This window comes from Triticum urartu, chromosome 4 (genome assembly GCF_003073215.2).
Source record: "Triticum urartu cultivar G1812 chromosome 4, Tu2.1, whole genome shotgun sequence".
NCBI lineage: Eukaryota > Viridiplantae > Streptophyta > Magnoliopsida > Poales > Poaceae > Triticum > Triticum urartu.
The window spans coordinates 251,696,036-251,710,989 of NC_053025.1; the positions used below are offsets into that span (position 1 = coordinate 251,696,036).

The following is a 14,954-nucleotide window of genomic DNA, read 5'->3' on the forward strand; positions in this document are numbered from 1 at the left end:
GGACCAGGAATGGTAGGGACGCCGCCGTTGCTTGGGCTTGCCGAAGCCATGGCCGCAGGGAAAGCTCAAACCAGGACGCGCTCGCACGCCCGGCGCGCACCATGCGCTCACGGAGAGCCCCGTCGTGGTAGAGCACCAGAAAGTCCTCAGGGAAGAAGCGACGGACAGACATCTCCGCCAGCCAGACGCCAAACGCCGCGTGCAGCGCGTGCGCCGCCGAGTCGACATCCACCACCGGCCTAGTACCAATGACGGTGACCAGCACAGCCCGTGCCAGTTCCGCCTCGAGCAACCTTGTGTCCTTAGCCGCCTCCAAGAAGCACGCCCCCACCAGCTCATCGCCGCAAGGACCCGCCCGAGGGACCAGGCCCTCCGGCGAAGCGAATGGCGCCGAGAAGACCGGGCCTGCTGCGCCCCCCACTGACAGCGGCCGCGCCGCGGCGGCTCCTGCACCACTTGACTCCACAAACGCACGGGCAAGGCCGGCAACTGCACGGGCAAGCCAGCGGCCACCCCGGACCGAAGAGCAGGCGGCGGGCGGAGTGGAGGGCGGCGAGTGGGGTGGCCGCCGGCGCCAGAGTGGCGACCGGCGCGGCGCGCTAAGGGAGAGGGGTTTGCTAGTTCAAATAAATGTTTTCGTTGAACCAATCTTTGTTACAACATATATGAAACGAACAGGCAGAATCAAGTATCCATTCATCATGACATGGAAAACATCCAGCAAAAACAACTAAAGCATCATCTGTATCAGACTTATTACCCGATATAACATTGACCTTACCATCACCATCGGATTTGTTTTTAGGTTTCCACGTACCGTTCCACTTCTCCTTATTTTCCAACTTCCAATAGTCATCAATGAGGTGGCCCTCTTTCTTGCAATACCTGCAGAATTTTTCCTTCCCAGATTCTCTGGACTTCGAGCGACCTCTGCCGTTCTTGCTTTTATCTCTGTTGTTGTAGTATTTTTTCTACTCAGGCCTGCCTCGTACCTGCAAAGCTTCTCCTTGAAGATCGATAAGTGGTTTAGCACCGAACCACCTTCTTGCAACTTGTGTGTGAACGACTTATCTTCATGTGCATCTTACTGGTTAGATCCTTGGACATGCAGACCGACTCCAGTTTCAGCCAGAGAGCTGCTGCAGATTTCTCCTCCAGCACTTCTTGCAAAATATTGTTAGATAGATGAAGATGAATCAAAGATAGAGCCTTACGATCTCTGTGCTTCTCAGTTCTTTTCCACCGAAGCCATCTAGCGCCTCATCCAGATCGGGATGCGCTAGCACAACCCGCATCTTCACTTGCCACAAGGAAAACCTCGTGTCGTAGTCCAGCAGCAGAAGATCGAACTTCATCGATGCCATGTCGTCGAAACCCTAGACAGAAACAAGGCTCTGATACCACTTGTTAGAGATACGACAGGCAACACGACGAAGAATGAAAAACAAGCAGGAGACACAAGATTTAATGTGGAAAACCCCTCCAACATGAAGGAGAAAACACCATGGGCGCCAGCCAACAAATCTTCACTATATCAGGGGAGGTTACAAACGCCAGGGATTTACAAACAACTAATCCCGTGCGGCGGCTTACAAAGGATACATATATATCACACAGGTGACCTAGGCCGCTTCGGCTCAAGCCTACTAGCGACGGGCCTCGCTCCGCTCGCTCGTTATAAGTTAGCCTTTCTCTTTATACTTGAATTTGGATCACAACATAACACCTCTGGTGGCAGCTTCCTCCTCAGATCTGCAGCAACTTCCTCCTCTTTGGCAATAGCTCCTCCCCCTCCTCTCTAGCTCCAACTCCTCCCCCCTCCTCTGGTGCAACCCTCTTCCACCAGACCAGCAGCATAAGGTATGGCTCCTGCCCTCTGCATTCTCTTTGGGGAGAAGAGCAAGTGCAAAGAGGGTGGAATGGATGGATGTTATGTGGGCTTTACAACCAGCAACATATGGTATATATGTCTCACTAAATGGTTCTCTAATCTACCGCCCATTAGGTTTAGATCAGTCTAAAGCGCCGCCTCGCTTTACGCTTAAGCGGTGAGCCCCGCCCCCAACCAGCGCCTCGCTTCGCTTTACTGCTTTAAAAACATTGGCGGGCCCAACTTCTGAGGGACAGACTAAAGCGTGCTTCACCTCCGCCCACACGAGGTGCAGGCCAACCTACACCTCTGAAATTGTTAACAGTAGCTTAATTTGTGCAGCGTTCGTCAAACACCCAAGAAACAAAACACCAAGGCCCAAGAAAACAACATGAAAATAGATTGAAGCACACGTACAATTGAGGCTGCAGCGGAATTTGCCACAGATGCACGGGACCTTTGACGCAGAATAGATCGATCAAAGGACCTGAAAATTACAAAATACACAAGACCTTATTATTGATAATTGTTGCAATTACACATCATGCCTCTAAAGTATTTGCAATTATGGCATTCTCAGTAATCTGAATGTGTAGGAAAACTCTGAATTTTGTACCGTAGGAAGTTGTGCTGACTCAGACCAGCAGCATGTATTTGTACAAATTTCAAGAAAAATGACACTTCTCAAGTACTAAAAAGTGAAACTCTGAATTACATGCCATAGGATAATTGTGCTCACTCAGGGTTGCGGCTTTTGTATGCGTACAACTTTTAAGAAAGGTAGCGCTTCAGCAAGTATGAAAAGATGATCTGCAAATGCCAACTGGAAGCATCAGGACCAAACAAGTTCTGACAATTAATTTCTCTGGTTTCCTAGGGCGGGCACTTGTCCTCCACGGTTTATCAGGTAACCACAGTCGAAACTAAATGGAGGTGGAACAGAAAACAAAATCTGCTGGAACATTCACTCGTCTCTTGCAGAACGACAAGGCCGGAGAAGAATACCTTCAGATGACTTGTGCGGATCTTGAACCTTCAGATGAGGCCGACGACGGAAGGGAGGAGGCCTTTTCCCATTTGTGATAAATACCGGAACATGATTTACTGGAAAGGATATGCATGTTGTCGGCGCACCAGTTGGTGAGGGATTTATCGTAGAAAGAGCTCCCCGGGCGTCTCGTGGGAGGTGAGGGCCGTCGGCGGCGTGAGTGGGTAGGTGTGGAGCGGACGTGCACTTGCGGCGGCCGGGCGTGGAGGCGCATGAGGCGGCGGCCGAGCGCGGCATGGCTCTGGCAGAGGAGCAGCGGCGGCCCAGCGTGGAGGTGCGCTGGCGAAGGAGCAAGGGCTGTTGGGTGCGGAGGCGCACTGCTGAGGAGAGGGTGCGGACGGGCGCCGCGCTGGATGAGGAGCAGGGGCGCCCGGGCGCGTGGGAGATCTAGCGGGCAGAGGAGGGATTGAGTGGTTGGCGTGGGATCCAGCGTTTAGAAAATTTTAGTGGGATAACCGTACGCTAACCACGCGTGGTTGATGCTAAACATCAGGACGAGTTTGATTGTTAGATCCGTTGATTACAAGGACGAGGTTAGAACTGAGAAAATCTAGCATCTGTCGATGCACAACTCATCAAAATATAACTGTGACCATTAAAGCCCCAACTCATTTTGCCTTGTAGAGAATAAGACCCAACTCATTTGTTTTCAACTTTCATGTGCATAGATGCAAATATGAATCTTTTGGGTAATGGTATATTTATGACTAGTAAGTTTGTGCATATTGTTGAAGTATGTTTGGATTGCACAACCATCTCCATCAGTTTGGACTTTTGCTTCTACTGGTTGGTGCAAGGAACTTAATATGGTATCAGAGCCAAGAAATCTTGGGTCTACAAATATGAATCAGATGCAAATATGAATCTTTTTGTAATTTGAATATTAAGGTGCCCAGATATTAATATGAATCTTTCAGAGCCAAGTATATGAAACTTTCAATGTGGATTTACTCACGTGAGTGTGAGTGCTTCTGTAATTTGATTTAAAAACATTACTCACCCTCTTTCTGTCCATGTTTAAGTCTTATCCATATTAAGTTTCATATACCAAAAGTAAGAACTGATGGAGAAGGTTAGGTAAATCCACATATACTTAAAACACTCATACTCACGTGTGTCTCGATAAGGCCTGCATGTGAACAGAAAGAGAGCAAACGATTTTTATTTGAATTGTGAAAGCCGAGACTTGAACCCAAGACCTCTTGGCTTTGATATCATATTAATAACTTTTGTGCACCAACCAGTTGAACCAAAGGACCGAACTGATGGAGAAGGTTGGGCAATCCTCATATACTTCAACACATATTAAGTAGGGGACAGATCTAGTGTTAACAAACACAAAGACAAAGGTGTTACCATGTCAGCCTTCTTTGTTTGAACATGAAATCAACTAGAAATTTCCAGAACATTTGTGTAAGTGGTCATTGAAATGATTTGAGCACCATAAAAGATTCCATTCCTTTCCTCTAGTCCTGGATGTATGTACTTTTAAGAGGTCAGTTGATTGATTTCTAATTCTACTAATTAGGGATGTCTGAATAAAGTTTTGAAAAAGGAAGTGCTGAAATGTCAACCAGACATTCTCGAGATTAATAGGCTGAGGAGACAGTTACTTTTCCATTCATACTTGTGGGATCAAAGGCTGTTATTTGCTGCAAGATCAGATAGGAATCGCCATGAACTATCTAACACCAGGCAAGGCGATAAGGAGACAATCCATTCCGTGGATGGTGCTGCTGATCCAAATGTCACAGAACAGCCTCAAAGAGAAAATAGTGGCAGTGTGGCTGCTAATAAAGATGTTAAATATGCTGAAAACCTCCAGGTAAGCATTTGTGGACAGAGTTGCAGCGGAGTTGATCCAAGTAATAGTTATTGTAATCTTGACCAGCGGATACCGACAAGTGAGTCGGATTTCCTCCAAAGAAATATCCAAACACCTTTGTACAGCAGTGTCAGTGTGAATGGGGATTCAGTTCCTTTTGAGCCTGATCTTGTTGCTCGACGAACCCTTTCAGAAGGGCAGTTTCCCAGTTTATTGGATGTGTCAAATGCACTGGACGCAAAATGGACTGGTGAGAATGATCCTGTCACTAGCAAGGTAACATTGCCAGATTCTACGGCATCGTCAGAGGACTCAGAAGAACATATCAGCGATACTACACCTTCGTATGCCTCTGTATTGCTGAATAAGCTAGGGGATAGTGCAGAGGACCATTCCAATTGGATAGGAATGCCTTTTCTACAATTGTACCGTTCTCTTAACAAGAAGTGGAGTCGTTCAAAAAGGTTTGATGCGCTAATTGAATACACACCTGTTTATATTTCTTTCTTAAGGGCAGTGGAGCGACAGATTGGGCCCAAATTTCTCTTTCCTATAGGGATCAATGACACTGTTATTGGAGTATACGATGATGAACCTACTAGCATCATCTCGTATGCACTTGCCTCTCATGAATACCATCTTCAGCTGTCAGATGAGCTGGAAAGAGAGGCACCAGATACTTCACCCCCACTTTGCGATTCAAGAAGTGTATCCTTAACTGAATCAGTGGATGATACTACTTCTGAACTTCTAAGAACTGTTGTGTCAACAGACGACAATATTGTCTCCATTCCAGGAAGCAAGAACCCATCCACTTCGGATCCACTTGTATATGGTAAAGTAACTCACATAAAGGTTAATTTTGGGGATGAAGGTCCTCTAGAACAAGTGAAGTACACAGTAATTTGTTACTATGCGAAACAATTCGATGCATTGAGGAGAATATGCTGTCCATCGGAGCGTGACTTTGTCAGGTCACTAAGTCGTTGCAAGAAATGGGGTGCTCAAGGAGGCAAGAGTAATGTTTTCTTTGCAAAATCACTGGATGACAGGTTCATAATTAAACAGGTTACCAAAACGGAATTGGAGTCTTTCATGAAATTTGCTCCAGATTATTTTAAATATCTGTCCGAGTCAATTTGCACTGGCAGTCCTACTTGCATTGCAAAAATTCTTGGTATTTATCAGGTAGTTTCCATTACTGTTTTCTGCATGAATTCCTTTGCGCCTTTTCCACTGACTGAACAATAAAATTTATTTGCTCTGCCTTTCGGATATAATTTTCTGATGGTCATATTACTGTTTAGGTGACTTCATTTTGTATTTATCAGGTAGTTTCCATTACTGTTTAGGTGTATTCTTGGTATTTATCAGGTAGTTTCCATTACTGTTTAGGTGACTTCATTTTGTTGAGGATCGCTTATATTGGAAAAGCCTATATCTGATTGTTATTTTTCCGGATGGAACTGAATATTCTATTGTTATTAGTAGTCTTTTCCGGAGAACTATTAGTGAGTGAATGTATTGGAAGGTACTAGCCCTCTTTCTATACTGATGTTATTTACGTAGTCACCTGAATTCGGATGGTTAGCCATGTAGAAAATGAACCTCTACATTTTGCATTACATGTAATTTCAGATATAATGCTTTACTAACATTCTGTTCAGAAAGTAGCGGCCAAAGCTATATTTCTCTTTGCAAAGTCACAACCTCATTTTGGGTTTTTGGAGTGGGAAATTTTGATTTGTATGTGTAATCTTCAGAAGTGTTTATTTTTAGATCTCTTACTCAATATTATCCTTTGGGAATGAATAGGTTAAGAGCCTGAAAGGTGGAAAGGAGGTGAGGATGGATGTTCTGGCCATGGAAAATCTTTTATTTGAACGTCGTGTGACAAGATTATATGATTTGAAGGGCTCAACAAGATCAAGATATAACCCTGATTCAAATGGTAGTGATAAAGTACTTCTTGATGAGAACTTGCTTGAAGCGATGCCTACTTCCCCTATTTTTGTCGGGAATAAGGCAAAGCGGCTTCTGGAGAGAGCTGTTTGGAATGATACTGCATTCCTTGCTGTAAGTACAACTTATTTGCATACTTGATTGCCATATATTGTGTTCCTCTGTATAATATAGTATATAATCCAGAGAGCGGCGTTGCAAAGACCGAGCTCCATGGAACTCGTTTTTCAAAAAAATAAAAATCAAAATATATTTAGAAGTTTCAAAAAATGTCAAAATTTCTATAGATAAATATGTATATTCTTCAAGTATGTATAAAATTTCATCAACTAATTTGATTATTTGCATGCTACACAAAAAAGGCAAATACAACAACAACAACAACAACAACAAAGCCTTAGTCCCAAACAAGTTGGGGTAGGCTAGAGGTGAAACCCATAAGTTCTTGCGACCAACTCATGGCTCTGGCACATGGATAGCAAGCTTCCACGCACCTCTGTCCATAGCTAGTTCTTTGGTGATACTCCAATCCTTGAGGTCTCTCTTAACAGACTCCTCCCATGTCAAATTTGGTCTATGTCGGTGGGAAACGACACCTATGGGATCACAAGAATCCCTACTACGGTTGCCGGGGCGCGGGTCGTCAGAAGAGCAGGATTAGCAGTCAGCACGAGGATCGTTTACCCAGGTTCGGGCCGCGAGGATGCGTAAAACCCTAGTCCTGCTTTGGTGGATGTATTCAGTGTTCTTGGGCTTTCGAACTAGCTACGGTGGCTAGTTCAAAAGAGCCGAATCCCCCTCCAGTACGCCATAGGCCTCCTTTTATAGTCGAAAGGGGTTGCCACAGTGGCACACAGGAGGTGGAAAGGCCTACAGTACTGCGAGCCTATCGCCCGTATTACAGGACAAGACGCATTTAATGCATTGCTTAGGTGTCCCTTAGCTTTATCGGGGACGGGAACGAGGCCCGTCCCGTCCATCGCCGCTCCTCCTCGCTTCGACACGCGCCCAGGCTAGCGATGCATGCAGTGCCATGTAGACAGGCAGGCAGCTGAGGTGGCACGGTGGTAGGGCCTTCATGAAGGTCCGCACGCCGCCACGCAGATGCCTGCTGATTTGGCCTGGAAGCTGCATGTTGTCATGTAGGTGTCTGCCCAGCTGGTTGGGCTGGCAGCTGCATACGAACGACGGTGGTAGTCTTGGCTGGTACGGGTCTGGCAATGGCCTTGCTGATGCCCTCGGCAAATGCCTTGCCGGGGGCCCGACAAGGGTCTTGCCGTGGCGTCGCCGTCATCTCCGGCAAGGGTTTTGCTGGGGGCCTTGCTGTCATCCCCGACAAGGGTCTTGCCGGGGGCCTTGTGGACTTCCTCGGCTGGGATCCCGCCGAGGGTCGTCGTCTTCTGGTCCTCATCTAATCCTGAGTGTTTCTCTGTCTTCACAAAGATCTGCATGCCACCCTGGAGGTGTCTCCCGAGCCCTGGCCCAACGTGGTTGATGGTGTTGGAAACCGTGGGCTCAAGGGTGGTGCGCTCCGCTGGCGTTGGGCGAGCTGCCCCGGCAAGGATCTTGTCAGGGTCGATGAGGCTGCCCCGGCAAGAGTCTTGCCGGGGGAACCTGTTTCGCCCCTCTGCTCTTTGTGCTCTCGGCCTTGGCGTTGTCTTGTTTGCCTTGGTGCTTCGGCCTCTCTCCAGCTTCCCTCCTCTGCCCTGCTAAGTGTGGCCGCGGCGCGTGGCTCTGATCGCCTGCGCACAAGTAAAGGGGTCAAAAGGAGAGCCCCTACTTTTGTACACCGACAGGAGCCCCGGGCCTGGGCCATATATAAGCGTGACGCGTTGTTGGGCTAGGCCCAGAACGGTGCGCGGGCAGGTGGGGCGGATTCTACCGTAGTAGCTTCTCATCCGCTGCGCTACCCTGCCACTCTCGGCCGCTTGAGCTGTTGAGCGGACTCGAAACAGAATAAGAGCGTTGCCAATTGCGGAAGGGCCCCTTTGCGTGCAGGCTTTCATACATAGGGCAGGACCTCCGAGGACAATAACCTCATATATAAAAAGGAAATTGCTTAAGGTTTCGTATGACTAAGCTTTCCTGTCGCCGCACCGGCGTCCTTCGCGCTTGCAGGCGGCGTCGTTCCCTTGGCTGTCTTCTCCAGAAGCCATGGCCATGAGGAACTGTTAAGCCGGCCGCTAGACCAGGTTCTCACACCTGCGCCCCCTACCTAGCGCGCCAAAGATGTCGGTGAAAAACGACACCTATGGGATCACAAGAATCCCTACTACGGTTGCCGGGACGCGGGTCGTGAGAAGAGCGGGATTAGCAGTCAGCACGAGGATCGTTTACGCAGGTTCGGGCCGCGAGGATGCGTAAAACCCTAGTCCTGCTTTGGTGGATGTATTCAGTGTTCTTGGGCTTTCGAACTAGCTACGGTGGCTGTGTAGTTCAAAAGAGCCGAATCCCCCTCCAGTACGCCATAGGCCTCCTTTTATAGTCGAAAGGGGCTGCCACAGTGGCACACAGGAGGTGGAAAGGCCTACAGTACTGCGAGCCTATCACCCGGCTTTCGAACTAGCTACGGTGGCTGTGTAGTTCAAAAGAGCCGAATCCCCCTCCAGTACACCATAGGCCTCCTTTTATAGTCGAAAGGGGTTGCCACAGTGGCACACAGGAGGTGGAAAGGCCTACAGTACTGCGAGCCTATCGCCCGTATTACAGGACAAGACGCATTTAATGCATTGCTTAGGTGTCCCTTAGCTTTATCGGGGACGGGAACGAGGCCCGTCCCGTCCATCGCCGCTCCTCCTCGCTTCGACACGCGCCCAGGCTAGCGATGCATGCAGTGCCATGTAGACAGGCAGGCAGCTGAGGTGGCACGGTGGTAGGGCCTTCATGAAGGTCCGCACGCCGCCACGCAGATGCCTGCTGATTTGGCCTGGAAGCTGCATGTTGTCATGTAGGTGTCTGCCCAGCTGGTTGGGCTGGCAGCTGCATACGAACGACGGTGGTAGTCTTGGCTGGTACGGGTCTGGCAATGGCCTTGCTGATGCCCTCGGCAAATGCCTTGCCGGGGGCCCGACAAGGGTCTTGCCGTGGCGTCGCCGTCATCCCCGGCAAGGGTCTTGCCGGGGGCCTTGCTGTCATCCCCGGCAAGGGTCTTGCCGGGGGCCTTGTGAACTTCCTCGGCTGGGATCCCGCCGAGGGTCGCCGTCTTCTGGTCCTCATCTGATCCTGAGTGTTTCTCTGTCTTCACAAAGATCTGCATGCCACCCTGGAGGTGCCTCCCGAGCCCTGGCCCAACGGTGGGCTCAAAAGTGGTGCGCTCCGCTGGTGTTGGGCGAGCTGCCCCGGCAAGGGTCTAGTCGGGGCCGCTGAGGCTGCCCCGGCAAGAGTCTTGCCGGGGGAATCTGTTTCGTCCCTCTGCTCTTTGTGCTCTCGGCCTTGGCGTTGTCTTGTTTGCCTTGGTGCTTCGGCTTCTCTCCGGCTTCCCTCCTCTGCCCTGCTAAGTGTGGCCGCGACGCGTGGCTCTGACCGCCCGGCACAAGTAAAGGGGTCAAAAGGAGAGCCCCTACTTTTGTACACCGACAGTCTATCCCGACCTCTCTTGACATCTCCGAATGCTTTAGCCATCCGCTATACACTGGAGCTTCTGGAGGCTTGCGCTGCATATGCCCAAACCATCTCAGACGATGTTGGACAAGCTTCTCTTCAATTGGTGCTGCCCCAACTCTATCTCGTATATCATCATTCTAGACTCGACCCTTCCTCGTGTGGCCACACATCCATCTCAACATACACATCTCCGCCACACCTAACTGTTGAACATGTCGCCTTTTAGTTGGCCAACTTTCGGCGCCATACAACATTGCAGGTCGAACCGCCATCCTGTAGAACTTGCCTTTTAGCTTTTGTGGCACTCTCGTCACAGAGAATGCCAGAAGCTTGGCGCCACTTCATCCATCCGGCTTTGATTTGATGGTTCACATCTTCATCAATACCTCCACCCTCCTGCAGCATTGACCCCAAATATCGAAAGGTGTTCTTCTGAGGCACCACTGCCCATCAAGGCGAACCTCCTCCTCACACTTAGTAGTACTGAAACAGCACATCATGTACTCGTTTTTTTACACAAAAAAGACAAATATTTGACCCAAATACAACAAAGAAAAAACCTATTTTGACCTGTGTATTTGTCTTTTTTGTGTAGATCACATATGACTGTGTATGTTTATGAAATTTTATACGTGTATACTACAACTATATGTGTACATGTATACTTTTTTTCAGAATTTATTAGGGAATATAGAAAAAGTATTTTCTCTGAAAAAAAATAAAGGGCTCTATGGAACCCGGCCTTTGCTTGCACTTTTTGACATAGTCCATCCTTATTTGTTATATCAGCAGTTAGCTACGATCACTTTTCTACCACCGTGGGAAATCACACACAATAAAAGTGTGCCTCTTTATCATTCTCAATATACATTGAATTATTCCAAGATACCACAATATAAGGTTTATGAAAAAAATTCATCGGAAGCCTTAGATTATGCAAGATACCATTTTTACATACAAAAACAGTATATGTGCAAATAAAATGAAACATATTGACTCAAATGAATTTTTTCATAAAATCCATTTTGGGGTTTCTAGCAATTATCTATACCAATATAAAAAGACCCAAAGAGGCAGATCCAATTAATCTCGGCCATCAAATCATGTCAATCCAACGACCTAGACTGCTTCAATGTCGAGCGCTCAACACGTTTAGCATGCAGTTAATTTCATGCCAAATATAATGCTAATCATATAATAACACGCAAATAATATCCTACCTAATATCCGCATGCACTTAATATATTTCCAAATTAACGTGCATTGCACGTGCACATTGACTAGTTAGATAAGTATATGAAAAATAATAAAGAGTTATATAATCAGTTCATCTCTGTGGTATATGAGGAGCAGGTGTACATCATCATTTTCCTATTGCATCTGATGGTTTGCATGGTCAGACTTTGATCATCAATCTGAATGAAAATATGTTTCTTCAAATGAAACTGAGTATAAATTACTCCCTCCGTTCCACAATGTAAGACGTTTTTGCAAGCTAGTCAGCGTCTTATATTATGGGACCGACGGAGTATGAAACTACATTTCATGAAAGATCCAGTAATAGAAATGCGTGTTGTAGATATTGGTACGTTTAAGACGACAAATGTATTATTACTCATTTAGTCATTCTCAATATTGGTAACTCAATCCCGCTAGAAATATTTGTTTCTCAACAAGTAATGCCTTCTGAAATGCGGAAAAGTTATTAACATATAGTCAAAAGATGAATATTATAACAAATAAAAAAGTTGATCTGATATAATGTTTGCTTACAGGTAGTGCCTTGTCTAGGAAGTATCTAGTCTGGTAGAATTCTGAATGAGTTAATATGTCATGCTTTTAGTTGCACAATAAGCAAGTGCAATTTCTGACACAAACATTGGTAACTTTGTTGCAGTCTATTGACGTAATGGATTACTCTTTACTTGTCGGTGTTGATGAGAAGAAGCACGAGCTTGTTATGGGAATCATTGATTTTATGAGGCAATATACGTGGGACAAACATCTAGAGACATGGGTGAAAGCTTCAGGAATATTAGGTGGACCAAAGAATGTATCACCAACTGTAATTTCACCAAAGCAGTACAAAAAGCGTTTCAGGAAAGCTATGTCAGCCTACTTTCTTGTTGTCCCAGATCAATGGTCGCCTGCAGCAATTATCCCTAGCAAGCAAGTGTCTGACAGCGCCCAGGATAGCGATCAGTTCGTCTCCACGGGATCATCATCCATGCTGGACTGTTGAGATGCAGGGAACTGTCGTGGAATAACTACTACTTTTCTTTTGATGACGTATATATATATATATATATATATATATATATATATATATATATATTTTGATTCGTTGCAATTTTGCTCATCCTTTTTTACTGGCCGTATTTTTCCGGTGCCTTCATTCTTTTCTTCTTTGGAAGATCAAGATGTACAAAATCAAGCTGAAGTTATAGATAGAAACTTAACAAGTGCATAGTGTGTATAAACATTAGTTTAGTGCCTTGAGGTATCATGCCCTGTAGAAAGAATCGAATCATTTTTGTTACCATTGTAGACAATATTTTACTTGTTATTTTCTACCCTCTGCCCGAATTACTTGGATGTATCTAGACAAATCCAAGACAAGTAATTTGGGATGGAGGTAATACCCCCCTGTAAAGAAATATAAGAGCATTTAGGTCATTACTTTAGGATCTAAACACCCTTATATTTCTTTAGAGGGAGTACATTTAAAAACATGTTATTGTACCCCTTTCTTGTCTAGGTAGTAATTTACACAAAACAGAAGTGGCCCCGTCGTCCGTGCCGATTCGTGCCGGTCCTGGCAACTTCTGCAGTGACTAGCGCTCTCTGTCGGCGACTCTTGCTGTTCAACCTCGTCTCAGATCCACCAATCTTATCTTAAATCTTGCTTTTTTCCCTTCGATTCATCCAGCCTGCTCTCAGATCCAGCTCTCTTGCAACATCTCGTGAGCCAAAAGCCTTGGGGGAGACAATCATCTTAGCTGCGGGAGGTTTCAAGCCTGAGAGAGGAACCAATCTTTGAGGTACCGGCGGCAACTGGGGTTGTGTAGCTGTAACACCCCAAGAGTGATGGGTCCCATTTTGTAATATATCCAATCTTGGTCATGATCTAGTTCCATGTGGGTTCTATCATTTATGGCTTCATCATCTTTGGCTACATTTTTTTTAAATAATACACTATTTTTAGTAAATTTGAGAAATATTACGCCGCCGGTAAGCCAAGTAGGACTCAGTCGGCCACCGGTAAGCTGATTAGTGGCTGCTCGGCCAGGTGCGCATGCAGTCGGCCAGCGGTAAGCCGATTAGTGGCAGGTGCGCATACAGTCGGCTGATAAGTGGCTATATGCCTCGATGGATGGACGGATGGGTGCAAGTGGTATTTTAATCGCTTCTTCTTCCTTGTACCAGGATGGGTGGCGAGCTCTGCAGCGACGACGGCAACGGCTGCCAGGAGGTGGCGGCGTCGGCCGTCAGGTGGACGAGGGCGAGGCGGCCGCTGCGGCTGTGGAGGAGGTTGTCGGGGAAGAACGCAGTGCATGCCGGGGCTGTTCCGGATGGCACAACATAGGCGTGGGGTGATGCTGCTGGTGTTCCTGGCGCCGGCACGGCGGGCGGCCTCGCTGCTGGTGGAGCCGGTGCGGCGGACCGTGTGCGCGGCCGAGTGCCCCGCCATCGTGTTCTCTTCACAGTGGGGGCTTCCCGTGCTGTCCCACTCCGCCAGCCGGACCGCCAGGCTGCGGGCTTTCTACCTGTTGAGTATGTGTCTTGTAATGCACATGCACATGTATTGAAGTTGTGGTCTATCTAATCTTGTATAGCTAAGGTAAGGGCTTTCCCTTATAATATATATATATATGTGTACGAGCATTTCATCAACACAACGATTATTGTATTGTAAATCATCTCTCTACATGGTATCAATTTTTAGGTTTTAATCCTCGCCTTCCGTTGCTGCCGCCGCCGCGCGACTCCTCCCGCGTTGCCGCCGCCGTGACCCAGCGCCGCCGCCGCCGCCGCGACTCCTGTGCCGCCGCCACCCGCTCGCCGTCGCCGCCGCGCGACTCCACCCGTGCCGCCGCCGCCGCTAACCCACCGTCGCGCGACTCCTCCGTGCCGCCGTCGCCGCTACCCCGTCGCCGCGCGCCTCCTCCGCGCCGCCGCCGCCGCGCCGTCGCTACCCCGCCGCCGCGCGACTTCTCCGCGCCACCGCCGATGGCGTTCACCGGCCTGTCCGCCGCCGCCTCTGCCGTCCCGCCACCAGCGCCCTCCGGTGCGGCCCTGGCGCCATACGGCGCAGTCGTCGCCTACGACGCATCCGGCGTCACCCACATGCAGCCGTCTCCGCCAATGGCCGACGGCCCTGCTCCGCCCGCCCCGACGATGGCCTGTCCGGGCTGGTGTTACCCGTCGACCGGCACCGGCTACGGCACGCTCCTTGTGCCGCCGCCGGCCCAGGGCGCCGGCTGGGCCCCGCACTACCCGCAGGCTCTCCCCGCGGGCCACCGGGGGTTTATCGGCGCGCCTTACCAGTCGACCGGCACCGGCTACGGCACCCTCCTTGTGCCGCCGCCCCTCTGTGGTTATGGCCCGCCCGCTTCGGCGCCGCCCTATGGGGGCCTCTCACCGCC

The 14,954-nt window shown here is 48.4% G+C and overlaps 1 protein-coding gene across 5 annotated transcripts in view; it reads left to right on the forward strand.

The window, feature by feature from the left end:
• The window catches only part of LOC125551410 (1-phosphatidylinositol-3-phosphate 5-kinase FAB1B-like), a 37,550-nt gene extending 24,683 nt beyond the window's left edge, over positions 1–12,867 (forward strand). For 4 of the 5 annotated variants that reach the window (XM_048714638.1, XM_048714636.1, XM_048714639.1 and 1 more), the window contains 3 exons: positions 4,447–5,931; positions 6,559–6,819; positions 12,206–12,867. In XM_048714638.1, the coding sequence (XP_048570595.1) occupies positions 4,447–5,931; positions 6,559–6,819; positions 12,206–12,550 (2,091 nt within the window). In that variant the 3' untranslated portion in view covers positions 12,551–12,867. The remainder of the gene's footprint in view (positions 1–4,446; positions 5,932–6,558; positions 6,820–12,205) is intronic. The other variant, XM_048714640.1, reaches the window with a different exon arrangement.
• Positions 12,868–14,954: the final 2,087 nt, after the last annotated feature.